Source organism: Larus michahellis, chromosome 2 (assembly GCF_964199755.1).
Source record: "Larus michahellis chromosome 2, bLarMic1.1, whole genome shotgun sequence".
NCBI lineage: Eukaryota > Metazoa > Chordata > Aves > Charadriiformes > Laridae > Larus > Larus michahellis.
Window position 1 is genome coordinate 168,564,391 of NC_133897.1, and position 26,689 is coordinate 168,591,079.

A 26,689-nucleotide genomic window follows, 5' to 3' on the forward strand; every position below is an offset into this window, starting at 1 on the left:
GGCGGCGGCAGGGCGGGCCGGAAGCGGCCGGCGTTCCCCCCCCCCATGAGAGGCGGAAGAGCGGGGCCGGAGACGGTGAGAGTTGGGGGGAGCCGCGTCGGGATTCCCCCCTCACCCCCTCGGCCCCTGCCCCCCAGCTGGGCCTGCTCCCGGTGTCCCCGACCCCTGTCGATCCTCCCCGACCCCTGTCCCCCCTCCCGTTACTTTAGGAACAGGCCCCCGCAGAGCCCTCCCCTACCCCGGCCTCAATTTACTGCTTTAATTCCGCTTTAATTTTAATTACCTGGTGCTTTCCGCCTTCCCCTCAGCATAATCCATCAGGATTCGGCCCCGTTTAAAGCACCGCAAGCCCAAACATGGCACCTTGGCCTGGGTGCGCTTTTATTTCTATTAACCTGGGAGGGAATTGCGTACGTTCTGTTGTTAAAAGAGATGGTTTGCTCTTGGTTTTCGTGAGGAGAAGGGATGACTCCTGGTTTTCATGAGGAAAACGGTTTATTCTTCGGGGCTTTGGGGAGGAAAACGGTTTGTTCTCGGGGCCTTGGGGAGGAAAACGGTTCATTTTTGGGGGCCTTGGGGAGGAAAACGGTTCATTTTTGGGGGCCTTGGGGAGGAAAACGGTTTATTCTGTTTTTTCTGTTTTGGCAGCAGTTAAAACACTGTGGGTTTTCTTGTATTCCATGTGGAGAGAGAACTTTAAAAAAAAAAAAAAAAGGCAAAATAAAACCATGGTCCTGAAAATGGATGATTGAACTAGGGGGGTTTGGGACACAGAATGTTATTGTTTAGTGCTGTCCGTTAAAAATCACAGAATCTCCATCCTTTGCTCCGCCGGCAGAGCTACAAAACGTCGGCAGCGAGTTGCGTGGATGGAAAATAAGGGAACTGCTGCGCACCATGGCATTTCTTCCACTTCCACTGCCTGCTGTCGCCTCCCAGCTTGCTTATGGCAGAGCGGGGGGGGGGTCACCCTGGCACAGCAACCCCCATAGCACCCTGTGTCTTCGAGGGAGGGTCAGCCCAGACTGAACTGTGCTGGATTCCCTGCAGATTTGGTGATTTGCTGGGGGTAGCCCTTCGGTAGAAAGAAGGAAGAGCGCGAGCGTGGTTTGCAGGGCCCTGCCTCGCTGCCGCATGTTCGGTTCTTGAATCAACACACGTGAAATCAGCCGCGCTGGCAAAGCCAAGTGGATGCTAATTGAGGATACCCATGTTTTTTCGAGGCGGGGGGAGGGGGGTGTCATTCCATTTTGAGACCAGACCTTCAGCCGCAGCAAACGAGCATTGCCCAAAAGCGGTACAGCAGCATTTAAATCAGGTCTCCGAGCCACCTTCCTGCCTGTTAAGGTTAAAAAAATAAGAGTGGAAGGGAGGTGGCTCCTGTGGGAAGCTGCCACGATGAGCCCAAACACAAGGGAAGCTCCAGGATCTGATCAGGCGTTATGTGATTATTATTTTTTTTTTCAGCTGTCTTTTCCTAATGCTTTTAAAAATGAGTTCTCTTGGTATTAATCTCCAGTTAAGTCCCCAGTAACGCTGCCCTCCTTGCTGAGCTCTCTGCAGCCTTTCTCTTCGAGCTCTGCCTACGTTTTCCTCCCAACCCACCCATTTGTTGTTCTTATGAGCAGCTGCATTCATGCTTCCTGCCGCAATGTCCCGAGTGTGCTTCTACTTCCCTTAATTACATCTGCTCAATTCCTCCTCTCTCCACTTTGAACTTTGCAGAAACTTCTACCAGGTAGCCCGTAGTGGAAACCTCTTTTTTTCCTTTCTTAATTTCCTCCGTGGCCTCGAAATGGGCACATCTCTTATTTTTCTCTGTATTGGCCAGGTTCTGTCCACCTGCAGGATGACGATTCTGCATTCACCCCGTTTTTATGTTGTAACAAAACATCCGGGTCCTGGCTGTGCGTGGTACCGTCAAAAGTGAGATGGGGAGGGGTAAAACGCATGAGAATTTAGAATTTAAGCGAAAAAATGTACTTCTGATTCCAGATATTTGGACTTCTCTTAATATATTTGTTCTGAAAGATGGTGATCTTTAATGCCTCAGCATAGTAATGCGGTAGGTGCCGTGCTTTGCGTGTGTTTTGAATATTAATGTGCTTTGTATTTTGGATATTAATGTGCTTTAACATGACATCAAAGAGCTCTAGTCGCAGTCTAGAACTCCCTTTTTAGAGAATTTTTAAAAGGCAGAATTTAGCCTTTGCCCCACTCCTGCAAGTCAGGATGAAAAGAAAGCAGGAGGTGGAATTTAATGAGGCCGTTCTGGCTGTACCGTGTTGTCGAGAACAGGACAGACGAGATGCTGCTCTGTGCAGCTTCTTACTGGGAGGGTTTAGTAGAGACGATGGAGCCAGACTCGTCCCACGGATGCGCATTGTGGGGACAAGAGGTGACGGGGACAAGCAGGAACGTGGGAAGCCTTGGTTAGATTATTTTTTTTTTCTTTTCCACCGTGAAGGCAATCAGACACTGTCCCTGCCCAAGGCAGGGGGTCTGGAACTAGACGATCTTTAAGGTCCTTTTCAACCTAAACCATTCTATAAAACACTGGAACAAGGGACCAGGGCGGCTGCGGGATCTCTGTCCTTGGAGATGCTCAAAACTCAACTGGGTGAGGCTTTGAGCAACCTGCTTTGAGCGTGGGGTTGGGCTCGAGACCTCTACCAACCTGAATTGTGAGATCCCACGATAACGTGCACGTCTCTTCACTGATATGACTCTCTCGTTCCTCACAACCCAGGGGAATGACGATGACCAGCCTCCTGCCTTCAGCAGGGGACGGGAACTGCTATTACATCCTGACAGAAGACTGTGCTTATGGCAGCAAGTACTTCCAAGCTGGGAACATGTGCTTCTGCAGCGAGAGAAGTTACCTGCGCAACTTCTCCGATGACGGGCCCCCGACTTGCTTCTTGAAAGTCATCATGCTGGATGACAGCTCCACCGTCACGATAAAAGTAGAAATCCTGCAGCCTGTGCGCGAGGAGATGGCAGTCTTCCTCCTGGCCATCAGCAGCCACAACGAACGCTTGAACTATTTCTTGGAGAGGCTGAGCCTTGAAGCGGCTCTGCGGGCAGTGCCGGGACAAAAAGTGTTGGTGGAGGTTGACCGGCAATATTTCCCTGGAATCATCCGCTACATCGGGAGCATTTCCAAAAACACTTTAGCTGTGCTGTCTCCGTTCTTCTTTGGGGTGGAATTGCAGGTAAGGTGGCCGAGAAAGTAAGCGGCTTATTTTCCTGTAACATTTGTGTATGTAACGTGCTTTTCTGGCGTGTTTTCAGGGTGAGGGAGAAAACAGAGGGTGCAGCGATGGATCTTACAACGGCACTGAGTATTTCAAGTGTAAGCGGAACTGCGGGATCTTCCTGCCGTTTAGCAGAGTCCAGTTTACACCCGCGCCAGATGACGACTATATGAAACAGAAGCCAAAAGCGGACACGAAGGAGGGGGTTCCTGTGAAAGTGGGAGATGCTGTTAGCTTCTACGTGGACGAGGTCCTCACAAAAGGAATAGCGATGGCAGTTTACAGGGAAGGAACCCAATGGTTCGTTAAAGTTTGTCCGGTAAGAGCAGTCTCGCTGCCTTTTCTTGGTTTGGGAGGATTTTTTTTTAAAAAAAAACTATGTTCTGGTGGAACATTGAAGAGAAGTGGAAGGAATGTCTAAAAGGGTCATGAGGTTACATGCAAATTTTCCAGGCCTGTTCGGAAAAATTGGTTCATATTCCAGGAATACCCTATGTCTGTTGAAGCATTTAGCTGATAGGTTTTTATTATTTTCTTTTTGCTCTCCTTTCAGGAAGAAGAAGGAACAACTGACATTTTCAGAGAAATCCCTATGGACTCTGTTGTGAAGGAAAGCTTGCAAAGTAGGTTATCATCAGATGTGCCTGCCCTGTGTACCTTCCCCGGGGATTTAGCATTTATTTCTTCTCTGCAAGGTACTGCTGAACTGAAAGTCCAACAAAAGCTTCAGCTAGTCCCAACTAGGAGGCAGAGAAGGTCCGTGGAAAAAGTCTCAATTTCTGGCTAAAATTCTTTGCATGAGGCAACTAAAGCTGAGCCTCCTCATTTATCGGGAGGAAGAAAAGAGAGTCTGATTGCAATGCATAAGCATTTCCTAGGGGAGAAGGCACCACTGGTTAACGAGTCTTTAATTTAGCTGTAGAAGGTGGAGCAGGAGTCTCATCCTGATGCCAGACAAACTGGGAAAGGCGCAGATGCCAGCAGCGATGGTGTGAGTCATTGGACATGACAAGAAATTAGTGGAATCTCTCTGTTGCCATCAAAAGACACTGTGCAGCTGTCAGGGCCAGCCCGAGGGGAGCCGTCATTAGACTCTTCACTTGAGTTGATTCATCTCACTAAGAGCAGAAAAATAATTTGAAAATAACCCTCTTGCTGCCGTTTCAGTAGTCCGAAATGGCTCTGTAAAAGGCTGGATTAGCCCCAGGGCCAGCGAGAGGCTGGAGTGTGCAGCCTTGAGCAGGGAGACAAGGAGCAGGATCATCCCCTCTCAGCCTGTTAGACCAGCTTGGCAGTATCACTGGGAATTACGCCTTGTGGCTCTGGTGCTCGGCTTCGTGCTTGTCCGTGTGGTCTATAATTTCAAAATAGACCTGCTATTAGAAGAGATCCATAAGTGTCTGTCATTAGGTGTTGACTTCTTACCTCGCTTGACATTTTGTGTTGCCCACCAGGTTTATTTTCACCCTTCGAGTCCGACATGGGCTTGGGACACCCAAACCAAATGAAACGAGAGATAAGCGAGAGCGCTGAGGAGTGTGAAAGCGGGAATTCATCCCTGGAGGTGAACTCCATGGTCCAGATCACCTTGGACAAGGGAAATCAGGTTTCGGGAATCATCCGCTGGTTGGGCTACCTGCCCCAAATTAAGCACAAAATGGCAGGAGTTGAACTGGTAAGGAGCAAAATATTTCCTGCTGTGAGATCGTGTATCAGAATGGGCAGGTCTTGGTTGCTCTTCTCTTTTAAGACCTTCAGCTTGTGGCTGGGGTCTGTGACATGTCAAGAGTGTGAACTGTGAGGGCAAGCACACGATTGTGCCCTCCCTTAGGCTGGAAGAGTGAGCCTGCGGAATGATTACGAAAGTTAGTTTGCTCTCCAAGAGCAATGTTATTGGAATGTGGGATGTAATAATCACGAATCCTACAAGCAGCATCAGTAGATTCAAAATATAACTGGAATAAATGAAAACGGTCAACAAAACGGAACCAAACTTGTACACAGCTCTTAAGATATTAAAACGGCCATGTGGGGGATCGCACCTAATTCGTGGAAAGCCTGCTCTCATGTTATTCCTCAATGCTCTTTTCCCAGGATGAAGACAAGGGGGTCACTGCTGGCGAATGGCTGGGCAAATACTACTTCCACTGCGCTCCAAAGCGCGGCCTCTTCGTGAAGCTGCAGTCCTGCCAGCCCGACGTTCGCTTCCAGTGTTCGCGCAACAGTGAGCTGAGCCTCATGGATTACAGTGAGTTCTCTGGGAAGACAGGAGACAGTGCCGTGCTGGAACAAGGCACGCTCCGGAGAAGCCTCATGTATAATTCCTTAATCAGTGGTTTAATATGCTTCATTTTCTTTGAGTGTTCCAAAAGTTGACAGTTTTAAAGATGTTGACGTTGCCATGGTGGTATTTATAGGGAATGCCCCACAAATAGGAGAGATAGTAATTAATTTATTACAGGGATAATGTAGACTAGGGCATTGAATGTAGGGTCATAGAATCATAGAATGGTTTGGCTTGGAAGGGACATTAAAGGTCATCTAGTTCCAACCCTGCCTGCCACGGGCAGGGACACCTCCCACCAGCCCAGGTTGCTCCAAGCCCCATCCAACCTGGCCTTGAACACCTCCAGGGATGGGGCAGCCACAGCGTCCCTGGGCAACCTGGGCCAGGGGCTCACCACCCTCAGAGTAAAAAATTTCTCCCCGATATCTAATCTAAATCTCCCCTTCTTCAGTTTGAAACCATTATCCCTTGTTCTATCACTACATGCCCTTGTAAAAAGTCCCTCTCCAGCTTTCTTGTAGGCCCCCTTCAGAGACTGGAAAGCTGCTATCAGGTCTCCCCGGAGCCTTCTCTTCTCCAGGCTGAACCCCCCCAGCTCTCTCAGCCTGTCCTCCCAGCAGAGGGGCTCCAGCTCTCCCGGCATCTCCGGGGCCTCCTCTGGCCCCGCTCCAACAGCTCCGTGTCCTTCTGCTGTTGGTGGCCCCAGCGCTGGAGGCAGCACTGCAGGGGGGTCTCCCCGAAGCGGAGCAGAGGGGCAGAATCCCCCCTTCTCACCCTGCTGCCCACGCTGCTGGGGATGCAGCCCAGGATGCTGCGGCTTTCTGGGCTGCAAGTGCGCATTGCCTGCTCATGTTGAGCTTCTCCTCAACCAACACCCCCAAGTCCTTCTCGTCAGGGCTGCTCTCAAGGCGTTCTCCACCCAGCCTGGATTTGTGCTTGGGATTGCCGCAACCCAGGTGCAGGACCTTGCACGTGGCCTTGTTGAGCTTCATGGGGTTGGCGTGGGCCCTTCTTTCAAGCCTGTCCAGATCCCTATGGATGGCATCCCTTCCCTCCAGCGTGTTGACTGCGCCACGCAGCTTGGTGTCATCGGCAGTTGGTGTCATTGGTGCTCTCAATCCCACTGGCCGTGTCACCAACAAAGATGTTAAACAGCACCAGTCCCAGAACTGACCCCTAACCAATAGGGCAATGTATTGTGATTGTCTCTAGAAATGAGGTCTCTGTGACATGGATATGTTGGAGAAGGGGAAGCTGGCAGGAAATGTTGAGGGGTAACAAAGGATAAAAGGCCAGAGCAACGGTCTTTGCAAGGCACTGTGAAGGCTGCAAGCAAGGCAGGGTTCTTCTGCCTGTGGTTTTCAGTGCAGAAGAAAAAGTCTGGTGTAATTGAGACCTGAATATGAGCAAGTGTTTTAGGTCTAGGGCCTGGCCTCACTACTGCATGTTAAATGCGGCTCTGGAGAATCGGAGTGGGTAACTCAGACCCCATGGCCAAGGTGTCAGGTGATAACGGTGTTACACCTGGGGATTGAGAAATCAGAGGCAGCTTGGGAAGGGGGAGAGGATTATATCAATTTTAATTTAGAGCTTGATGTGACGATAAGACATTCACAAGAAGACGCGGGGAAGAACAGGTCGGTATTTTCATTTGAACAGGAAGAAATTCCACCAGAGCAGAGAGACAGTGTGAACTAGCTGTTTAGAAACTGTAAATGAGATCATTGTAAACGGGAAGACAGGATTCGTGTAAGGACTGCCCAAAAACTGGGAGCCAGGGACAAGGAAGAATGTCTTAAAGACATGCTAAAGAGAGGGGCTTGAGTTACAAGGGGAGAATGCTGAAGAAACCAGGAAAGACCAGTCTGAGAAAGCCACCTGTGAAGCTGAAGGAGACGGCAGGCCAGCGGGATGAGGCTATTAAAACACAGTTGTGCGTTTGTCCCCTTGCTACTGGCGTCACAGGTCTTCCAACAGAGAGATCCTAATGAGCAGCACCAGCTCGTTTGTAGCTCTTTTGTCTTCGTTTTACTTGGCGTAACGATGGCAGAGGCGGTATGGATTGCTAGGGCATGTCTCTAGTGAAGAAAGGATGTTTTTGGTCTCCGTTTCCAGTAGATAAATTATTAAAGAGACAAATCTTCATCCCAGCGTGGCTGAGTCCCAGCTGGAGCGGCACAGAAGAGCGTGGCGCTGACTTCTGAGCGGAGCAGACCTCTGGGCCATTGGGGAAGGGATGAGCTGACCCAGACGAGGTGGGAAGCTAAAAGGGAGTTGCTTCTGTTCCTTCTTTTGCAGGAGGGCAAGAAGTTCTTCCGCAGGTTCCAGACAGTTTTCCTCCTCTCAGGAACGAGACAGCGGTGCATGTCCTGCGAGGGCGGATGAAGGGGATCCAAGGCCACTGTAATTCCTGTTATATGGACGCAGCTCTTTTCAGGTAAGGACTTTCTTGGGTGGTGCCGTTTCATTAAATGAGTGGGTTTTTTTTAATTGGGCAGAGCCCTAAACTGCAACCCTTCCCTGGACTTCCAAGGTGGCTGGAAATTTACCCGGTATAGAGCAGACTATAACTGTGTGGAGATGCAGCCTTGACGCTTGCTGCTTTTTGATCTCCTTCCTTATCTGGTGGGTTCTCAGGCCCTGGAGTAGCCCTCATGAGGACCTAAGGTACCCGTGTGTCTGTCATGCAGGGCGGTGAGAGATCGTAGTTCTCGGGACTCGGACCGTGCCGACTCTGTCACTGGAGGTAATGGCTGGAAAGATTTCAAAGAAACCGCCCAGGAGGTCCCAGCTTCACTGTGCAGCACTGTTTGGAGAGGAAAAGACTCAGTGGTGCCCCCCCCGAGCAGTTTTGGCTGCAAAGTACGAGATTTCATTGTCTCTGAGCTGTTTCCTTGCTTACTACCAGTGTTCATTAAACCAGACGTGGTTTATCTCACTGCGGAGACACGCTGTCGCTCACCTTTCTGTAATTGCATGCATGGACTGTTGAAAATAAAAGCCACCGACTGTCACCAGGCACAACGGTTGGGTTCTAACTATTGTTGCAAACCCATCAGACTTACACCCTTCACACTCTTTTCACAGCCTCTTCTCCTGTACGTCCGTGCTGGACTCCATGCTCTTCAAGCCCTTCCCTCTGTGTGACAGGAATGTCCAGAGCATTCTGCGGGATGAGATTGTTAATCCCCTCCGAAAGTGAGTATAGTATGCGGGAATCCTGGAAGTCATCCGTCTGCCTTCATACCTTCCCTGCTGCCCTGTCAGATGGCACCTGTGACTGAGGGAGGGGGCTACCTGGAGGGGTTTCTCCTCTCAGCCACATCCAAAGGTCTTAAAATCAGGTTTCTCCTCCAGTTGGTCTCTTCCCCAGGTTGTGAGGCTCTCACGACTCCTGCTGCATGTGTGTGTGTCTCCCCTGCTTAGATTGAAGCCTTGTGAGCTGCAGCTCTCAGTCAAAGGACAAAAAGAGGATTCATGGGGTTCAGAACATCTCTGGGGGGGAACCCTGGAGTTGATGGAGCAGTGGCATTGCAGTTAGTCCCAAAGGAAGTACACGATGCCAGGCTGGATGAGGGTAAACCATGTCGTGAAAGCTAAATTCTCTGGAATTTTTATCAAAGATACCAGGTTCTTTCCTCATCCTTCCTAGAGAGGTGTGGAAGAGAGGCATGGAAAGCTGATTGAACGTAAGACATTAGCACCTTCCTTGGGGACCAGAGTCCTGGCACTGGCAGCAGAAATACAACCCTGGGGTGTCCTGTGGCGCTGAGATGTGATTGAGAGCAGCCCTGCAGAGAAGGACTTGGGGATGAAAAATCGGACATGAGTTGGCAACGTGCGCTGGCAGCCCAGAAACCCCCTGCATCCTGGGCTGCATCCCCAGCGGCGTGGGCAGCAGGGTGAGGGAGGGATTCTACCCCTCTGCTCCACTCTGGGGAGACCCCCCCTGCAGTGCTGCCTCCAGCTCTGGGGCCACCAACAGCAGAAGGACACGGAGCTGTTGGAGCGGGGCCAGAGGAGGCCCCGGAGATGCCGGGAGGGCTGGAGCCCCTCTGCTGGGAGGACAGGCTGAGAGAGCTGGGGGGGTTCAGCCTGGAGAAGAGAAGGCTCCGGGGAGATCTTGTGGACTTTCAATACAGGAATGGGGCTTATAGGAAAGATGAAGAGAGCATTTTTACCAGGGACTTGTAGTGATACGACAAGGGGAAATGGTTTTGAACTGAAAGGTTAGATTTAGATTGGACATAAGGAAGAAATGTTTTAGGCTGAGGGTGGTGAGCCCCTGTCACAGGTTGCCCAGAGGGGTGGTGGATGCCCCATCCCTGGAAACATTCCAGGCCAGGTTGGACGGGGCTTTGAGCAACCTGGTTTAGTGGTAGGTGTCCCTGCCCGTGGCAGTGGGGTTGGACTAGATGATCTCTAAAAGTCCCTTCCAACCCACGCTATTCTATGATTCCATGATTTACATACACTGGAGAGATCATCGGCTGCTTCTTGTTTCTAGGACCGGCTTCGTCAGGGCTCGGAGCGTGATGCACCTTAGGGAGCAGCTAACTGAAAAGGGACAGTGTTCAAGCTTTACCAACGCTGAGAAAGGTAATGTGCTCTCTGGGGCCTTCCCTGGGCTGCTTCGCTCTGCGCCGCCTCATCCAGGCACCAGGCTGACAGCTTAATTGTATGCTTCTCCCAGGCACGTGCATTAATGTGCCTGCTGTGCTGTTTGTTTATGCAAAAATGCACATGCAAAATACTTGCTACAGGCTTGGGGAAGTGTGGCTGGAGAGCTGCCCGGCAGAACAGGACCTGGGGGTTCTAATTGACAAGCGGCTGAACATGAGCCAGCAGTGTGCCCAGGTGGCCAAGAGGGCCAATGGCATCCTGGCTTGTATTAGAAATAGTGTGACCAGCAGAAGCAGGGAGGCGATTGTCCCCCTGTACTCAGCACTGGTGAGGCCACCCCTTGAGTATTGTGTCCAGTTCTGGGCACCTCAATATGAGAGAGATCTCGAGGTGCTGGAGCGAGTGCAGAGGAGGGCAACGAAGGTGGTGAAGGGCCTGGAGAATAAATCTGATGAGGAGCGATGGAAGGAGCTGGGACTGTTTAGTTTGAGGAAGAGGAGGCTGAGGGGAGACCTCATCACTCTCTACAACTACTTGAAAGGACATTGTAGAGGGGTTGGTGCTGGTCTCTTCTCACAGGTAATTAGTGATAGAACAAGAGGGAATGGGTTCAAGCTGCAGCGGGGTAGGTTTAGGCTGGACATTAGGAAAAAATTCTTCACGGAAAGAGTGGTCGGACACTGGAATAGGCTGCCCAGGGAGGTGGTGGAGTCACCATCCCTGAATGTGTTTAAGACTCATTTAGACGTGGTGTTAAGGGATATGATGTAAGGGAGGACTTTGTAGAGTGGAGTTGATGGTTGGACTCGATGATCCCAAGGGTCTTTTCCAACCTAAATGATTCTGTGATTCTACTTTCCGCTTTTAAAACCCTACTCTGAAATTTGACCTGACGTCTGATAGAAAGATGGGAATTGTGGGGTCTCTTACCTCGTGGCAGCTGTTGCCAGGAGGGGAGAGGACCTGTGCGAACAGAATTTAAACAAGGGAAATTTCCTTGACCTTTATACTTTGAGTTATACCCCGATAAGTCCAGCCCTGATGTCCCTGCTAGAATCCAGCCTGATTTATCCTTCTGCCAAGATCGGCTTGTCTTTGAGTTCTGCTAAGTTATTTTAGGTTCCTCAAAGACTGTAGCCTTGTTTTAAATGAGACAGAAAACACCTATAGCTGAAGCCCACCTCTCTCTGGTTGCAATCACCACGTTCCCATCCACGCGCAGCAAGGCCCCGTCTAGTTTACAACAAGAAAACGGATTGCGCCAGCGCCAAGCGTCACTGCAACAATCCGTAAGTCCATGGATAGTAAACAAGTGGCAGTGATTCTTCCAGAAACAGCAGGTGTCTTGTCAGTCAACAGCACTTGTGTTTTGTGCTATTGTATGTTTATTTTAGCCAGGGATAGTTTAATCGCTCAGTTTCTTGAATTTCCATAGCTGTCCCCGATTTCGCTTTGGGTTTATACTGTTGGTGTTGGCAGCAACTCTTTGTTAAAGTCTCTGAGATAGCGTCGCTGTGGTGGCCCAGCTTTAAGAATGTAGTATCTGAGGCCTGGTTTGCTTCTTTTCATGCTCACCCTAGGATTTATGCATTAACCACTTGCTCTCAGTTTTTAGCCCGATTTTCCCCTTACCCTAGAGTAAAAGAGGAGATTCTGGGCTCAGGAAATGCTGGCTCATGTTTATCTGGCAGCTTTTGCCTTCTGGATGCAGTGGGGCAAGGGAGCATTCCTGGTGTGACCCATGCTTTTCTCCGACTTTCCAGATCCTGAGGAGTTCCTCAATCTCATAATGCAGCAGATCCTGGGAATAGAGCCGCTCTTGAAACTGCAGTAAGTTGCCGTGTCTAAGCGATACAATTTACCCAGTCCAGGTTCATTAATTATCCACCTCACGATCACCAGGGTGTTACTTGCACCTTTTCACCCAGGCTTTGGAGGCACGGCTCTGAGTTGCGTGCAGTTCCTCTCTTGCTGTCCGTGCGATCTTGCTTGTTGTGGTCTTGTCCCAGGTGACGCATCCAAGAAAAGGCACTTCCAAACTCTCCCTGGAGGTGCCGCCTTCAGAAAATGGTGTTTAAAAACCTTGTCTCACCCTTAGGGAGAGCCAGCAGGGGTTTGGGAAACGTAGTGTCCAGCTTCAGTGCAGAGCCGGCTGTATCCGCCAGCCTTTGGATGCTTTTGGGACGGGTCCAGACTGTCAAGCTGGCTCAGGTCCTGCAGCCTCTCAAACAGGCAGTCCATGGATGCAGTCCCAGTTTTTCAGGACTCTACAAAGAGGATGAGAGGCTGAAGGAAGCCAAAAATAACTGTGCTGTTCAGGAGCACAGAAGGGGATTGTTCGGTTTCTGCGCTCCTTTGTTGAGACGTCAGTCAAGCCGTGGATCGTGGAGTACTCGGAAAGGCTGAGCACAAAGACGACTCTGTGCCGCAGCTCCCCTGCAGAGGGTCATCTGAAGGAAATCCTTTCTCTGCTGGCTGAGGGATGTAGGGGTTGCGGGAGATCTGCTGCGCACAGCTCACCTTTTGAATGCACTGAGTTTTGCTCTCTGGCTTTTGTATGTGCAGTTAGAAATAGATCTTTCATCTGAGGAGGAGTTTGCCAATTGTGCCGTAGCGCAGTGGATTTTAAAAACACTGCAATGTCTTTTCATATTTACGCTGACGAGGGGAAAGCGAGTTTTGCTCCTAGGAGCAGGATGTGATGCTATGGAGGGATAATGAGGCTGAAGATGGTGCCTGTATCCTCCTCTCATTACATGTGTTTAGTGTTTCTGGGTGGAAAAACTCCTTCGTGTCAGTGTTGCACCAAGCAGCCCTTGGTGCCTTGGGCCCAGAAGCTCTTGCAGGACAACCAGTATGTCCCTCTGGGAGCTCAGATGTTTGTGGCACCGCATAAACCAGCCCCGTCACCACTCCTTGCAGGTCGGGAAGCCAGGAGGAGCAGCAGGACTGTTACTGTTACCAGATTTTTATGGACAAACAGGAGGATCTGGTGGTTCCCGACGTGCAGCAGTTAGTGGAACACTCCTTCCTGACTTACGATCTGAAGCTAGTGGAGGTGAGCCCAGCTACCTTCCGCCTCCGCTGCTATCTACCACCTCTCTCTTGCTTCCTCCAACATTCCTCTGCCTGCCGGTGAGTCGGCGGTGGCTCTAGTATGTCCGACGCTGCAAAGAAGCAGGATACAGCCACAAGAGAGAGGTCTTGGGGAATCTGAGCGTGACCTGGGAAGAGGGCTGTGCTTTCCCTGTTGTCGTTTTGTCTCGTGAATAACTGGAGCAGAAAGTCTTTCCGCCCAGCGGCAATAAGGAGAGAAGAGGCTCTGGGACTTGTCTCTTCTGACCCGGTCATTTATTTGCTTTTCTTTTCCCAGATCCCATCTTGCTTCATTATCCAAATGCCGCGTTTTGGGAAGGAATATAAAATGTTCAGCAAAATCATTCCTTCCTTGGAGCTGGATATAACAGATCTGCTGCTTGACAGTAAGTTGGTGGGCAATGGTAAAGCCGCTGGCTTGGACTGCGAGCAACCAGGTGACAGATCTCGCCTCTTTGGGTTGTGAGCAGATGTAAGGTGGGCTCGTGGTGTGATTCTTCTTCCCTGACCACCGGTTTTGGCAGGACAAGTCAGATTTCAGGTGAGACCTGGAGAAGACTCATCCTCTCACCCCTGTTGCCCCTGCAGGTCCCCGGGAGTGCTGCGTGTGCGGGGATGTCGCCACCCTGGAGTGTTCCGAGTGTTTCAAAGACAAGGTATTCGCAGCTACGGGCCTGAAGCAGTTCTGCAGCACCTGCTCCAGACAGGTATTTGTTTTCTTTGACTGCTTACGAAATCTGCCTCGCTGGCTGACAGCAGAACCCTGCGAAATACCCGAGTTTCTCCTGCTGTCGCTGCAGCCGTTCGGGTTGGGCACAAAGGGGCCTCCTTCCTGAGCATCAGTCCCACCACCTCCATCAGCTGCGTGATGCCGCACATTATTGAACCTTCTGCTTGCACAGAGCCTAAATAAGGACTGATCCTGCGTGGACTCAGTGCTGGGCCCTCCACACTGCCTCGCCAAGAGCATTCCTACATCTTTCTGGCCTTTCTTAGAAGGTGGCAGGCTCCCGTCTCAGCTTCTTGCTGCCAACCTGTCAACACAATGCCATTCTCTGGCACGTAGGGAGGAGTCGGCCGCACGGGAGGCAGATCAGTGGGGAATAAACCGGTGATCTGACCCCTGCACGCTCCTCTTTCAGGCCAGGTTCAGTTGTGCCCACTCAGCAGGGCCACCCCATCCTCTTTCCTCAGGTTCACTCCCACTACCGACGCAAAACGCACAAGCCAACCAGGCTGCACGTCCCAGAAGAGTTTCACAGCCGGAACTCCCGGGGCAGCCAACAGGTCCCACGCGAGAAGATGGAGCTCTTCGCCGTGCTCTGCATCGAGACAAGTCATTACGTCTCCTTTGTGAAATACGGCCCAGAGAACGAACACTGGATGTTCTTCGACAGCATGGCTGACAGGCATGGTGAGGACGTGGTGGTGGGCTCGGAGCTTTGATCGCAGCTGGGTGCTGCACAGTGGGCGGCTCTGAGGGTCTGCAACAGTTGTTGCATAAGTGCTGGTCGTCGAATCATAGAATTGTCTAGGTTGGAAGAGACCTTTCAGATCATGGAGTCCAACTATCAACTTAACGCTGCCAAAAACCATCACTAAACCGTATCTCTAAGCACTATGTCTGCCCATCTTTTAAATCCCTCCAGGGATGATGACTCCACCACTGCCCTGGGCAGCCTCTTCCAATGCTTGACAACCCTTTCAATGTAAAAATCTTTCCTAATATCCATCCTAAACCTCCCCTGGCGCAACTTGAGGCCGTTTCCTCTTGTCCCATCACCTGTTCCTTGGGAGAAGAGCCCGACTTCCACCTCCCCAACCCCTCCTTTCAGGGAGCTGTAGAGAGCGAGAAGGTCTCCCCTCAGCCCCCTTTTCTCCAGGCTGAACACCCCCAGCTCCCTCAGACGCTCCTCACAAGCTCTCCAGACCCTTCTCCTCCTTCTCCAGACCCCTCACCAGCTCCGTTGTCCTTCTCTGGACCCGCTCCAGCACTTCAATGTCTTTTTTGAAGCGAGGGGCCCAAAACTGGACACGGTATTCCAGGTGGGGCCTCACCAGTGCTGAGGACTGGGGGACCATCACTGCCCCAGCCCTGCTGGCCACACTATTTCTGATACAGGCCAGGATGCTGTTGGCCGCCTTGGACACCTGGGCAAGCTGCTGGCTCGTATTGAGCCAGCTGTTGACTGACACCCCCAGGTCCTTTGCTGCCAGGCAGTTCTCCAGCCACTCTTCCCCAAGCTTGTAGCACTTCATGGGGTTGTTGTGACCCCCAGTCACAGCAGCCTTTTCCTCTGAAGCCCCCCCCACGCAACTTAGGCCCCCTCTTCCACTTAAGCAGACCCCAGAGAAGAGTAAGACCAGGCCAAGCACGCGTGAGTTCCTCCTAGTGCTTTCATCCTCTGTGTTCAAACAGGGGACTTCTCAAGCCTGGTGGGACTGGCTGCCATGTGGGGGAGGACTGTTCTCGTGTCCTTCCCGATTTTGTTGTTGGCCTCCAGATCTCTCAGCTGAGGCGCTAAGTTACTTTCGAGTGTGATGGTTATCTCTTGAGCCGTAGGTATTCATCCCTTGGGACCTGGTTTGGATTTTTCTCCTTCTTTCTGGGTTAGGTGACGAAAACGGCTTCAACATTCCCACGGTAACGCTGTGCCCTGAAGTTGCCAAATACCTGGAGTTGCCACTGGCTGTGCTGGCCCTGAAGCAACCTCGGGACATGGACGGAGTGGCCAAGCGCCTCTTCTGCGACGCCTACATGTACATGTACCAGAGCAAGAAGATGGCGCTTTACAAGTGACACTGCCCTGGGCTGCAGAGCAGCGAGGCGTCGGAAACGTGAGCTTGGATCAACCCTGCAGCTCGTAATCGGTGAAAGCGGCCGAGTCTGGGTGCCCCGAACTCACACTTCTGCCTTTTCTTACCTCTTCCAGTGTCTGGTATCGAGCTGTCCACGTCAGCCTGTCTGGGTTCGTTAAATCCTGCACCTGGCCTAATCGAGTGATAGCTCGTACTTCCTGCAGACCTGGATTTGGAATTATTTATGCTCAAATTCACTCTCATTTCCTGCCTTCCCTTTTTCCAGCCTCCTTCCTCCCCAGGCACGCTGCAGCTCTGCCCTACCTCGGCGTCCTCCCCCACATCCTTTTCTCCCTGCCAGCCCTTCCCTCCAAAGCCGAGGACCCCGGGTCTAATGGAAACCCCAGCAGTTACCCTCAGCTTTGTGAAGAGCACGAGAAAACCACAGCCTTGCCCCGTGTGAAACTTCTTCACGTGGACTTGTGGAGCGGGGAAAACCAGGAGGTGTGAGGTGTGCGTTAAGAAATAGGTCAGGACCAGGGTTTTTTCTTGAGGTTGGGGATGTGGCCCCACACCTACAGTTGGGTCCCTGAATTGTTTGCACTTTCCTTGCCCAGCGCTAATACTCTGGCACTTCTACCTGCTGTCCCTTCTTTTCAACCACGAGATTAAATGGATGTCTCGAGCTGCAAATATGCTTTTAAAAATGTGTATTTTTGCAAGGACAAAAATGGCAGAAAGACGGAGCAGGGGAACGGGATCTGAGCTCTATTATGCTGTCCTCATTTTTGCGAAGTCTGCACTATTGCTACACAATCAGGTGTTAACCTCGCTGTTAGCACTTACTGTCCCATCTTTGCATCCACTTCTGAGATCTGTGGGTGGAAAAAATGGAAAAAATGAATACTTTTTGGATTTTCTGCCATGACTACAGTAAGGATTAGGGTCTCGGGTTGGGATTTCTTAAATTAAATAACTTAAAATTTGCAAACTGGGGATTCTCTGCCATTAAGCACATGCCGTCATGGCAGTGGGAAGCTGTTACGGGTGTCAGTGCCCAGATTCCGGATCGCGCTCACAGAGCACCAAAACCTCGAGGGATGCATCCAGGAGCCCCAGATGCGGAGCTGTAATCTCCTTCCTGCTCTTCCCCCCCCCCCCTTTTTAACACAGGGTGCAGTAAGTGTAATACGCAGCCTGTAGCTTTGCATCGTGGCTTGGGATCTTTTTTTGGATCTTTTAGGATCTTTTTTTGCTTGACAGCAGCGTTGTGACGCGAACTGGGACCTCAATGGCTTGATGGCTTTCTGGTGTGTCCCCTGTTTCTGTATGTGGTGGCTACAAAGGACGACCGGTGTGTAACAAACCCAGACTGTTAACATCAATTAACAGTTAATTCGGCTTCCAAATGTCCTTGATGAGCATTTGGGCCTCAACACCACGTGGACCACGAGGCAGCAATACGTGGTAGAGAAGGCGAACAACGTGCCGGGGGAAGCGTTGCCAGCAGGTCAAGGAAGGGGATTCTTCCCTTCTGCTCAGCACTGAGAAGCTACACCTGGAGTACTGGGTCCAGTTTGGGGCTTCCCAGGCTGAGAGAGATGAAGAGAATCCAACAAAGGGCCATGAAGATGATGAAGGGACTGGAACATCTCTCCTATGAGGAAAGGTTCAGAGAGCTGGGACTCTTCAGCCTGGAGAAGAGAAGACTCAAGGAGATTCATCAATGTCTATAAATACCTGAAGGGAGGGTGCAAAAAGGCCAGAGCCAGGATCTTCCCAGTGGTGCCCAGTGCCAGGACCAGAGTCGCAAACTGGAACACAGGAGCTTTCCTCTGAACATCAGGAAACGCGTCTTCACCATGAGGGTGACACAGGTTGCCCAGAGAGAGGTGGTGGAATCTCCATCCTTGGAGATACTCAAAATGGTCCTGGGCAAAGGCCAAAGCACCAGCAGTTGAAGAGAGATGGTGGCAGATGGAGCGACAGATAGTCCTGAGGATGGATTTCCCCTGCTCCCGCTTGTGAACTGACTCGCTTACCTCTGGGCGATGCCCTCTGGCCACGGAGAGGGCTGAGGTGCACTGCCGTCTCATCTTTCTTCGTCTATTTATTGTTCTTCATTCCTTCTTTCCTACAAACTCAGGAAAATCTCTACTCAGGTACGCGGTGGGGGGGTGTGTGCGTTGGGCTCTTATGTCTCTGGTGCTTTTGCTCTAAAAATGTAAGTTTTGATAACAAACTGCTCTTGGTTTTCCTGGAGTTGTTTTTTTTCCCCCCTCTCTTAAAAATGTGAAGTGCGACACAGTGCCCACAGCTGGAGCATGGCAACAGGGAGCTCCAGCCTGTTGCGGGTTTTTAGAAATAAAGAGACCGTCAGGCCCTGCTTCATTAAGTTCTTTTAATGTTTCCCCCCCCGCCCCCGCCCCCATCAATACTTGTTGCAAAGACCTAAACCGCAGCTGTTCCTGGGAGCCGTTCCTGGGGCCGTGCAGATGCATCTCGGTGGGTATTTCTCTTTGCCCTCCCTCACTGCACCTTTCCCATGGGTGGCTCAAGTCATAGAATCACAGAATGGTTTGGGTGGGAAAGGACCTTAAAGATCATCTAGTTCCAACCCACCTGCCCTGGGCAGGGACATCTTCAACCAGCCCAGGTTGCTCCGAGCCCCGTCCAACCTGGCCTTGAACCCCTCCAGGGATGGGGCAGCCACAGCTTCTCTGGGCAACCTGGGCCAGGGGCTCACCACCCTCACAGCCAAGAATTTCTTCCCAATATCTCACCTAAATCTCCCCTCTTTCAGTTTCAAACTGTTCCCCCTTGTCCCATGGCTCCCCTCCCCGCTCCAGAGTCCCTCCCCAGCTTTCCCGGAGCCCCTTTAGGGACTGGAAGGGGCTGGAAGGTCTCCCCGGAGCCTTCTCTTCTCCAGGCTGAACCCCCCAGCTCTCTCAGCCTGTCCTCCCAGCAGAGGGGCTCCAGCCCTCCCGGCATCTCCGGGGCCTCCTCTGGCCCTGTTCCGACAGCTCCATGTCCTTCTGCTGTTGGTGGCGCCAGCACTGCAGGGGGGCCTCCCCAGAGCAGAGGGGCAGAATCCCCCCCCGCCCACGCTGCTGGGGATGCAGCCCGGGATGCGGGGGTGGTTTCTGGGCTGCATTCTGGGTCCGTACATTTTTACAAGCTCTGCAGAAAGGATTTAGTATCTCCCTGTTACAGATTTGGGCAGGATGAGACAAAATACACAGGTCTTAGAGAAGACTCAGCCTGCACAGGTTTGGTTTTGTTTTTTTTCCATTCTACCCAACAACTTTTCTTAACCCTGTTTTCATAAAGCCTTCACTCCCTGCCTGGCCACGAGACCTGCCCCCAGTGGAGCTACAAAAGGCTTTTCACTGGAATTAAGAGTCACAGGATGCCATGAAATGTGCCTGTGAGTCACCTCCTGGGACCACCCCCAGGTGCTTTCGTGGGTCCGTGCTTGTTTTTTATTCCAGCTTTATTCAGTCATAAACCATGAAGTGAAGGACATGGAATTAAACGTTCAAGCTCAAGGCAACGAGTGTTTTGAAGGACCAGAGCAGCCACACCGTGTGGCCGTAGCCATAGCGGGTAAAGGCCTTTATTTCATTTTTTGCTTAGGACACAGTTCATGGCGGGGATTAGAGCCACGCTTCCTCTAGGAACATCAGGTTAGAGAGGGCAGGCGTCAACCTGGAGCCGGGGTCAACCTGGAACCAGCATCAACCTGGAGCTGGGCTCCACGGCCCAGGGACTGGGTACAAACTGGAAAGAGATGAAACGTGGCCACAGAGCCAAAGCCTAGAAGAGGAAGGGCAAAGTGCATCTGCCATGGATGGCCTGGGGGTTGGGGGACGAGCTGGCCCTTCCCATGGTAGGACTCCCTCTTGTGCACTCAAGTCTTGGTCTCTAGTGCCACCGAGGAGCTTCAGCATGGGCTGCCACCACAGAAGGTGCAGGGCTGGCAGGGCCACCGAGGCGGGCAGAGCTGCCACAGCAGAAGGCACAGGGCTGGCAGGGCCACCGAGGCGGGCAGAGCTGCCACAGCAGAAGGCACAGGGCTGGCAGGGCCACCGAGGTGGGCAGAGCTGCCACAGCAGAAGGCACAGAGTTTGGGAGGGCCACTGAGGTGGGCAGCACTGCCACAGCAGAAGGTGCAGGGCTGGCAGGGCCACCAAGGAAGGCAGGGAAGGACCGTCACTTCCAGAGGATGTGGGAACAGCTGCCTCCCAGCTCCGCCTGCCCCGTCCCTCTGTGCCTGGCTTTGCTACTGGGACCCCGGGGAGCATTTCCAGTTCCTGCAGGGTCCTCAGATCAGCACCACGCAGCCGCAATGTCATTAGAACCATTGATTCCCAATTAGTCACCTGGTCTTCAAAAGAGCGCAGAGGAAGAGCTGGTCCCAGGCGGGGGCTGTGCCCGGTGTGGGGAGCGCGGGGGACAAGCGGGGACGCTGTCACTGGCTGGCCTGCCGCAGCTCGGTGAGGAGGCCGTGCAGCCTCTCTGACACAGCCACCTGGCACAAGAGCAAGAGGGGACAATGAGCACGAGTCCCCGAGGGGACCGCAGCCCCGTGTCCTGTATCCACCCACCGCTGCAGCTCCGTGGTGGGCTTTGCCCGGGCCACTGAGGCCAGGCAGGGTTCCCAGGTGTGTCATCCGATGGTGACAGCACGTGGCGGACGTACCGGGTAGGGCTGTGGCTGGTGGAGCCGGCGGTGAGCGGGGCTGAGCAGGTTGAGGGACGCCTGCGCATGGCTCCTCACCTCCGGCAGGCTGGGCAGGGGCTCACACACCTGTGGGATGGAGATGGGTGACCATGTCTGTGTTGGGAGCCGGCCACCCAACCCCAATCCCACCCAGTGAGCCAGCTCCAAGCTGGACTCTGATGCCACTGTGTCCAGGGTGGCACCTGGGTTGTTGAGACAGGGGACATCTCGGACACAAGGAAATGCTGGGGTTTAATCCTTTGATTATGCTGTTACTGCCAAGACATGACCACCCAACTTGGTCCTTCACCCAACGTTGGGGAGGACACCCCAGCACCAGAAGGCAGAGCCAGCCCTGACCTGGCCATCTCTGAAGTACGTGCGATGGAGGGGCTCCACGGTGGTGGGTACGACCTTACTGGTCTCACCAAGTCGTCCCAGGACACGGACTGCCAGCTCCTGCCCCACACTGGGCGAGGGCTCCTCCTCCAGGGCCATGAGGTCCATGAAGGGGTGACCTGCAGGGGTGCCAGGTTAGGAGCCAGCGGGTACACGGGACACTGGGGACAGGGTTATGGAGCAGGAGGGGAACACACGTCAACGGGGCAGCACCAGGGCAAGAGCATCCCAACTCACCAGCAGCATCATAGAGCCGATAGATGGTCTTAGTCCCTGGGATCGTCATCTTCTCCTCATCTTCTGTGAGCTTCAGGCATGGGGAGCCGTTGACCTCCACCAGCTGTAGGAGAAGGAGGTTATGGAGATGGTCACCTTATTTTTGTCACACACGCCAGCTCATGCTGGTGCTGAAGACTGTACCAAGCTGTGTGTCCTCTATGCATGCTAGGGAGGCTGCTGATGCAAACCAGCTGAATAAATCATAAAAAAACCCTGAAATCACCCCAAAGTGGGACATCCTGCCTGCAAGCTTCTTGTTACAGTGGTCTTGTGACCATTATTTCCAAGGAGGAGGACAGAGATGGTGAGAATGAGTGCACCCTCAGCAAATCTGCAGATGACACCAAGATGAGTGGTGTGGCTGACATGTCCAAGGGACAGGATGTCATCCAGAGGGACCTGGACAGGCTGGAGAAGCGGGCCCATGTGAACCTCATGAAGGTCAACAAGGACAAGTGCAGGGTCCTGCACCTGGGTAGGGGCAACCCCCGGCCTCAGCACATGCTGGGGATGGAGGGACGGAGAGCAGCCCTGCTGAGAAGGGCTTGGGGGTGCTGGGGAAGGGGGATAAGCTGTCCATGAGCCGGCACCGTGCGCTGGCAGCCCAGAAAGTCCCCTGCACCCTGGGCAGCGTGGGCAGCAGGGCGAGGGGGGGGATTCTGCCCCTCTGCTCCGCTTCGGGGAGACCCCCCTGCAGTGCTGCCTCCAGTTCTGGGGCCACCAACAGCAGAAGGACACGGAGGTGTCGGAGCGGGGCCGGAGGAGGCCCCGGAGATGCCGGGAGGGCTGGAGCCCCTCTGCTGGGAGGACAGGCTGAGAGAGCTGGGGGGGGTTCAGCCTGGGGAAGAGAAGGCTCCGCGGAGACCTTCCAGCCCCTTCCAGGCCCTCAAGGGGCTCCGGGAAAGCTGGGGAGGGACTCTGGAGCAGGGAAGGGAGCCACGGGACGAGGGGGAACACTTGTAAACTGGAAAAGGGATATTTAGATGAGATCTGAGGAGGAAATTCTTTGCTTTGAGGGTGGTGAGCCCCTGGCCCAGGTTGCCCAGAGAAGCTGTGGCTGCCCCATCCCTGGAGGGGTTCAAGGCCAGGTTGGACGGGGCTTGGAGCAACCTGGGCTGGTGGGAGGTGTCCCTGCCCGTGGCAGGGGGGTTGGACTCAATGGCCTTTAAAGGTCCCTTCCAACCCAACCCATTCTGTGACGTGATGAAGTTGACCTCACAGCAGTGTCCCCTTCCCTACTTGTCCTCAGCCGTGCCAAGCCTGGGAGAACCCAGGGCGCCCCCACACCTCAGGAGCCAAGCAGGGCAGAGAGCTGCCACCCCTACCTTGTAAACGCAGCCCAGCGACGGCTGCAGGGGACACGTCACCAGGTTCGTCCCAACGCCGATCACGTTGATCTCACTCCCCTAGTGTGGCAGAGAAGACGGGGCCATCAACAGACCAACCCTCCCGCTGGTTTTTAAGCCCATACCAAAACCAGAGCCACGGGGCAGGTCAGAGGATGCTCCACCTGAAGGTTCCTGTCCATCCGTCCCACCCACAAGTCCAGCAACTCTCCTCCATTCTCACCCAGGGAGAAAGCCCAAGGTGACGCTCATGGCCACCCCCCACCCCCCACAAACCCCAGCGGCGCCAGCGAAAGCCAAGGTGACGTCCCAGCCCCACCAGCAGCTTCCTCACCTCCCGGCTGAACTCCTCCAGGCTCTGCTCGCTGATGTCGTTGCTGACGGCGATGGGGATGGTCTCAAACCAGGGCACCTGGAAGCTGGCAAAGGGCGAGGGAGGTGACACAGGGTTTGCAGGGTGGGACACCTGGCTCTGCTTGCAGCACCCAACTCAGGGTGCCCTGGCAGGACGAGGTCCCCAAGGTGGGGAAGCCGGGGACTGGTGGCAGCCAACCACGGCTCCGTGGGGGGGACTCACTGAGCACCGCAGGCTCGGAGCACTCGGCGGATCTCCTTGGACTGCTGGGCCAGGTCCCCGCTGTCCAGCCGCACCCCGATGGCCCGGTAGCCCAGCTGGTGCAGGGCCAGCGCCACCGCACAGAAGTTGGGCAAGCCGCTCCTGGGACAGGGCAAGGAGAGGGTTAACGTGCCTTTGCCTGGTGGGACAGGGACCCAGGGCAGATCCAGGTCCAAGCCCTGCATCCAGCAAGCAACAGCGAAGCACGGCGACGCTGCCAGCTGGAAATGTCCCTCCTTCGAGGCCACCAAGCAAGGAGGGATGCATCCGTCCCCTCTGCCACGGTGGCAAAGCTATCCCACTGCCCTGGTTTTGAGCAACACGGGACTTCATTTTTCTTCGAATGCTTGGGAAAACCGCACTTTTAGAAGACTCCAGTGTCTGAATTTGTGAAAATATTTACTTTATCGCCAGCTCTGGTGTACGAGTTTCAAGGTCTCGGTGTTTTTGAGCTCACCAGGTGCAGGGATGAGGAGCGGCGAGACCCAGGCACTTCACCCAAGCTGCCACCAGGATTATTTCACACCACGAACGACACATTCAATAGAAATTAGGAAGTTTGCTGAGGAGATTCTCTCTCTCTCTCCCTTGATGGCTGTGATCCTGAGAACTCCTTGCCCCGGTGCCGGAGCCCTGAGCTCTTCCCTTCCTCCCGAAGCAGCAGTGTCCGGCATTTGCTGTGGGAGCGCACAGCTTCCTACTGGTAGAACTGGCTGCGTATAATCCCTGTATATTTTATACTGGTATTGGGATCAATATTGGCTCTTTAGTGTCATTGATGTTAATTATTTAGTCTTATCCTATTAAATCTGTTTATATTTCAACCCTGGGGTTGCCTTGTTTTTCCCCGATTCCCCTTCCCGGGTGGGGAGGGGTCGTCGAGTGATAGAATAATTGTCTAAATGACAATAAATCGTTGTGGGTTTCCCAAACCGTAACACAGGGCATCCTGCATCGTGGAGGGGGAGGGAATAGCACCAGGACTGGAGTCACTGGTGGGAGAGGGATTTTGGAGATGGGAAAGCCCCGGGAGGGATGAGGAGATGCTGGGACTCACCCAGCTGGGAGGGGCGCCATGGGACACGGCTGGTCACACGAGCACAAGGTGACACCTTTCACCATGCCAGGGGGAAAAATTGATCCACCTCAGGAAAGGGATCCCCGAGCATTCAGCTCGGATTTCCTTGTTTTTTTCCCAGTTCCCCTTCCTGGGCAGGGAGAATAACTGTCTGAACGACAATAAATTGTTGTGGGTTCCTCAAATCGTTAACGCCCGCTCAGCGGCCTCACCTCCTGACGCAGTAGGTGTCCAGCAGCCCCTGGAAGTCCCGTGGGAAGGTGGCGGCGTAGGACACGAAGGCGGCCAGCTCGCCCTGGTTCGCCTTCTCCGGGGGTGTCCGCAGCAGCTCGCACACCCTCTGCAGCCACCGCTCGGCCAGGCCCGGCAGATCCACTGGTTCTCCTCCTGCCAGAGGTGACAGCTCCTGCCGCGGGGGGACACGGGCATTGCAAACCCCCGTGACATCCTCCACCGCGCCGGGAGCGCGGTGACGGGTCCATCCTCATCCCCATCCCACGGCGATGCTCACCCGGGGCCGCACCTCCTCCAGCGAGGTGAAGGACATGATGAAGGAGTGGGCGATGGTGCCGCACACCGGGATGCCGTAGAGTTTCCCCGCCAGGATGTTGCTGGTGTAGTCGAAGCCTACGAGGAGGGACGGAGGAGGAGGGGACACACGGGTGATGGCGTGGCCGCAGCGCTGTGGGGCGCCGTGGGGCAGCACTCACCCCCGATGTAGGAGTACTTGGAGGCCGAAAGGGCACCGTCTGGCCCCTGAGCGCGACGGAGCCCAATCTCCATCAGCTTCATGTCCGGACCGGCAAGGAGTCGGAAGCGGGCGGCGTTGGTGGCTACCAGGCTGTGGAGAGGAAAGGACAGGTGACACCAAGCCAGGCTGAATGTGGAGCCAGCGCACGGCCAAGGGTTGGGGAGCTCCAGGACCCTCTTTGCTCGACACAGGGACGTGACAGGGACCACAGCGGGACTCAGAGGCGTTGGCACAGCAGAGAGGGACGTTGTCCCCAATACCTGGGGGACCAGAGCAGGATGTGTCCCTACCTGGCGTAGTTGACCAGGCACAGCAACGTGGTCTCCAGTAGCTGCACCACCAGCAGCGGACCCTTCACCTGCAGGAACGGGACCTGCGGGGACAGACAGAAGGTGACGTCCCCGTCCTCCCTCGGGATACAGGACCTGATGTCCCCAAATCCTGGGGAGGGGCTGAGTGTGTCCCACCCTGGCGAAGACGACGGAGCCCTCCGGCATGGCAGACACTGTCACCTCCGAGGCGTCCAGGGTGGCCAGGTAATCGAAGAAGGCGTCCTCTGTGGTGCTCGGCAGGACGGAGCGCAGGTAGGCGACGTCTGCGGGGACAGAGCTCAGAGGACACCGGGGCGGGTTGTCCCCCAAGCCGCAGTCAGGCTGGAACCCCCACCATGGCCGGGGCAGGTGACAGCTGGTAGGCAGGGGTGTCCCCAACCACTGGAGAGCACCATGGGGCCCCCATGTTCCCTCTGAGGGACTGTCCATGGGAAGACTGTCCTGCTGGAGAGTGTCCCCCCAAGTTTTCCTAAGGGCTGTCCATGTCCATCCCCCTGTCCCCCAGGTCGCTCTGAGCAATGTCCATGTCCCCTCCCAAGTGCCCCTGTCCCTCTTTAGCCTTCCCTGTCCTTCCAGGTTCCCCTGAAGATGTTCCTGTCCCCACCAAATCCCCTTGAAGAGTCCCCCTATTCTTCAGGTCCCTCTGAGGGATGTCCCCCTCCCCGCCAGGTCCCCTTGCCCCTCAGGTCCCTCTGAGGGATGTCCCCGCACCCCCGCCGCAGGTCCCCCCATCCCTCCCAGGTCCTCCTGCCTCCCAAATCCCTCTTAAGGATGTCCCTGGTCCCCTGCAGGTTCCCCTGAAGGGTTCCGCCTGTTCCTCAGGTCCCTCTGACGGATGTTCCTGTCCCCCTCAAGTCCCCCCTAGGGCTGTCCCTGTCCCCAAGCCCCACCAAGGTCCGTCCCTCTTCCCCTACTCCAGGCCCCCTGTCCCCCAGGTCCCCCCTGTTCCTCAGGTCCCTCTGTGGGCTGTCCTGTCACTCTGAGGGACCTCCCTGGCCCATGGGATCCCCCTGTCTCTCAGATCCCTCTGAGGAACGTCCTGGCCCCCCTGTGCCCCAGGTCCTTCTGAGGGATGTCCCTGTCCCCCTTAAGTCCCCCTGAGG

General features: G+C 54.0%; 2 protein-coding genes across 11 annotated transcripts in view; one reads left to right on the plus strand and one right to left on the minus strand.

Moving 5' to 3' along the window:
* LOC141739866 (ubiquitin carboxyl-terminal hydrolase CYLD-like) lies at positions 1–18,453 on the plus strand. Of its 3 annotated transcripts, XM_074577991.1 has the most exons (16): positions 1–75; positions 1,996–2,065; positions 2,750–3,215; positions 3,295–3,576; positions 3,811–3,880; positions 4,712–4,932; positions 5,352–5,505; positions 7,843–7,981; positions 8,632–8,742; positions 10,052–10,143; positions 11,931–11,997; positions 13,090–13,225; positions 13,541–13,649; positions 13,852–13,970; positions 14,458–14,677; positions 15,879–18,305. In XM_074577991.1, exons 2-16 carry the CDS (start codon positions 2,061–2,063, stop codon positions 16,061–16,063), a joined length of 2,376 nt encoding a protein of 791 aa, XP_074434092.1. In that variant the 5' UTR covers positions 1–75; positions 1,996–2,060; the 3' UTR covers positions 16,064–18,305. The 3 variants fall into 3 exon arrangements, with proteins under 3 accessions (XP_074434092.1, XP_074434093.1, XP_074434094.1); XM_074577992.1 differs by lacking the exon at positions 1,996–2,065 and having other exon boundaries at positions 10–75; positions 15,879–18,453; XM_074577993.1 differs by lacking the exons at positions 1–75; positions 1,996–2,065 and adding an exon at positions 2,480–2,620.
* Positions 18,107–26,689, minus strand: part of NAPRT (nicotinate phosphoribosyltransferase) — a 9,976-nt gene continuing 1,393 nt past the window's right edge. Inside the window, exons 2-14 of one of the 8 annotated variants that reach the window (XM_074577996.1) lie at positions 25,722–25,907; positions 25,545–25,627; positions 25,214–25,344; positions 25,015–25,130; positions 24,716–24,909; positions 23,387–23,527; positions 23,144–23,228; positions 22,789–22,869; positions 21,422–21,524; positions 21,146–21,303; positions 20,765–20,872; positions 20,445–20,593; positions 18,107–18,196 (exon numbers count right to left, since the gene is read on the minus strand). In XM_074577996.1, coding sequence (XP_074434097.1) covers positions 20,534–20,593; positions 20,765–20,872; positions 21,146–21,303; positions 21,422–21,524; positions 22,789–22,869; positions 23,144–23,228; positions 23,387–23,527; positions 24,716–24,909; positions 25,015–25,130; positions 25,214–25,344; positions 25,545–25,627; positions 25,722–25,907 — 1,446 coding nt within the window. In that variant the 3' untranslated portion in view covers positions 18,107–18,196; positions 20,445–20,533. Of the gene's footprint in view, positions 18,197–19,114; positions 19,243–19,549; positions 20,594–20,764; positions 20,873–21,145; positions 21,304–21,421; positions 21,525–22,788; positions 22,870–23,143; positions 23,229–23,386; positions 23,528–24,715; positions 24,910–25,014; positions 25,131–25,213; positions 25,345–25,544; positions 25,628–25,721; positions 26,130–26,689 lie in introns of those variants that run through there. The other 7 variants (XM_074577997.1, XM_074577995.1, XM_074577994.1 and 4 more) reach the window with 7 other exon arrangements.

What these genes read in the sequence shown, in the direction of transcription:
- LOC141739866 (XM_074577991.1), top strand. An exon ending in AACAGATCTGCTGCTTGACA is followed by an intron (nt 13,650 to 13,851) that starts GTAAGTTGGTGG and finishes TTGCCCCTGCAG; the next exon opens with GTCCCCGGGAGTGCTGCGTG. An exon ending in CAGCATGGCTGACAGGCATG is followed by an intron (nt 14,678 to 15,878) that starts GTGAGGACGTGG and finishes TTTCTGGGTTAG; the next exon opens with GTGACGAAAACGGCTTCAAC.